General features: G+C 42.9%; 1 protein-coding gene across 1 annotated transcript; it reads right to left on the reverse strand.

Moving 5' to 3' along the window:
* Positions 1 to 290: 290 nt before the first annotated feature.
* On the reverse strand, positions 291 to 2,307 carry T265_04894 (hypothetical protein; the record flags this gene model as incomplete). Its single annotated transcript, XM_009169754.1, has 4 exons — positions 291 to 727; positions 1,140 to 1,325; positions 1,807 to 1,980; positions 2,017 to 2,307. 4 exons carry the CDS (start codon positions 2,305 to 2,307, stop codon positions 557 to 559), a joined length of 822 nt encoding a protein of 273 aa, XP_009168018.1.
* Positions 2,308 to 2,648: the final 341 nt, after the last annotated feature.

The following is a 2,648-nucleotide window of genomic DNA, read 5'->3' on the forward strand; positions in this document are numbered from 1 at the left end:
TAAGAAGTCACGATTGTCGGCCGACAGATTCCAAGTTTATAGATTCGGAAGATAAACTCACTTCGTACTCTTAGGCGAGAGTTGAAACACACTGAGTAGGAACATTCAACCTAAAAAAAACCTGTATATTTTCTGCGTTGCCTCTCATCGACTTATCGAAAACGATCTTCAAAGTTCCGAATTTGTTGGCTGCTACCCTGCTACTTCGCTCAGTCTACCATACCTCGACGAGTCTGGGAGACTTTTTACTATATTCAGCTTTTACACTTCAGTTTGCCAAAATCCACCGTTTGGCGGTTTCCAAAAACCAAACTGTAACCGGTTACCCTTGTCAACAAGACGTTTAGCAATACCCTGCAGAAGGAGAGAAGGGAAAACTAAGAAAAGAGCATGTATATGATTTACAGTCCCACATCTGATCGTATCACGATGTTTCGTTGAGACGTTTCCAAAACGTTCATCTCTGTTGGACGCAAACAGAGTAGGTTCAATAGATCACAAGTGACTCAAGTCGAAAGACCATGTGGAGAGACCTGGAAAAATAGGTAAAAGAGGATCAACGGACAAAGTTTATAGAATATCCTTCGGAATCCGGTTTCTTTTCAACTTTGAAATTATCCGTAGACAAACCAAACGGCTTCAAAACCAGGTTGCCAAGCTGCTTCAGCTGATCCAGCATCTTCTCCTTCATCTCTTCCTGCTGCCTCTTTATCCGATCAGGGAGAGTCTGTCCAGGAAAGGAATGAAATGTTTCTTCACTGAATTACACCGAAAAAACTCAGCTGGAAGAACAATTTGCTAATTGTGGTAACGCACATAAAGAACTAACAAAGTCTATACTTGGGCTTATGTTCGAACTCCAACAGTTTCAGTGCCAAGAAACTAAAATGGATTAGACAGGTTTTTCGTTTCACATAAACGAACTGGATATATTATACTTTAACTCAGAAAGCCACCGGCACCAAATGAGAACAAATCGTTTGAGAAGTGTTTGGCAAACAACCAGTTGTGTATCAAGCCTTTCGGAAACGACATACCATTACTCTACTAAACGCATCTGCTTGGAGGCGAAGCGTGAGCGACAGGAGCTTCGTTGCTCGAAATTAGCACCTCCGAACATCGGTCAGTCAGACACTCACCATACAAGCCCAGCGTGCTTTCTGATTTCCAGGATCCAGTTGTAACAACTTTTCGTAGTCATGCAAAGCATCTGTAAGCATGTCTCGTTCCTCCCTTAGAGTGGCACGTCGTTCAAGGCATTTAACGTAGTCTGGTTGGAGCGTTAGTGCTTGATCACAATCTGATAGGGCAGCGTCGATGTTGCCCTGCAAGAAAAATGGAGGCAGAACAAAATTTGTTCAAGTTAATGCATGGAAAACTCGATAGAACTTGAAGATTTCCACTTGCGGTTAGTAAAAAACGGCAGTGATTTTGTAATGTTGTTTGGCCACAAAAATGCCACTGGAAGGCATCTAACGGAGTGATTCGCAAGCTGTCTGGATACCAGACTTTTTAACTACGATGTGGCTGAGCGAACTAGATCGCCGAACCAGAAACCTGAATCCGCTATCACATAGGAAAACATATCGTAATCAGAAGGGACTCCATTTTGAGGTTAGCACCATTAAAATAATATGGGATAGTTTTGCCACGTAATCATTGACTCCTAAGCCACCAAAAGCGGCCAGCAAGAATATACATCATGCGGTTGTTGATCAGTTTAATGTAGTTGGTGAGATTGATTTCGAAAGTGTGCCTATCGTTGAACTTCTGTACAGGAGAGAGAAGACACTGAGAGAAACTCACTAGTTTATTTTGACAGGCAGCTCTGTTGGAAAGTAGAACGGAGCGCTCCTTCTCGTAAATCAAAGGGCAGACGTCTAGCGCTCTCGTGTATTCTTCTAGAGCTTCACGATAGTCAGTGCTCCGAAACAGCTCATTTCCTCGTTCTTTCGAATCTAAAGATTCGGCCTTGCGTTTCTAAAAATCGGCTCGATAGGCAAACACAAAACATACCTCTAACTCTTCCATTGTGAGCTGCGCCTCCTCTTTCCGGCGAGTTTCTTCAATGGCTAGTATTGTCTCCTTTGTTTGGGCCTCAAATTCAGTCGCAAAATCATCTCCAATCCTGTCGGTGGGAGAGTTATGTGGTTCCGTCATATTAGATGAGTTCTCAGCACCGATGGGCATCCGCCTATTCCATTTATCCCATTCGGGGTCATCAGAGCTCTCAGCAGAATAGCCTAGTGGATCTTCGCAGGCATCCTCATACTCATCCGAATCAGAATGCTCGGCCTTTCTATTCATTCAGATTGATCTATAAATAAGAACGGAATATGTAAGGTAAAATAAAAGAAAGAACCTAATCATGTGCCACAATTTCGTTGTCGTTGCCGTAGCGGGCTTTAAACCGACCTGCTACGTTCTGAAGGCAAGACCGTGCACCCGAACAGTTCAAATGAAATAATGCTGGGGGTGGTGGACGTACCTTGGCTTAATATTTCAAAAAGATTTGATAAATTTACACTGAAACTGACTACAATGACTTGAAAAGGCGTGCTTAAAACAACCTTCAGCATCACAGCTTATACTGACTATCGATGCAGAACGTGGTCCCGTACTCTCTAAAAAACGACTCAGTTCTATAG

The sequence above is a fragment of the Opisthorchis viverrini genome (genome assembly GCF_000715545.1).
Source record: "Opisthorchis viverrini unplaced genomic scaffold opera_v5_86, whole genome shotgun sequence".
Taxonomy (NCBI): domain Eukaryota; kingdom Metazoa; phylum Platyhelminthes; class Trematoda; order Opisthorchiida; family Opisthorchiidae; genus Opisthorchis; species Opisthorchis viverrini.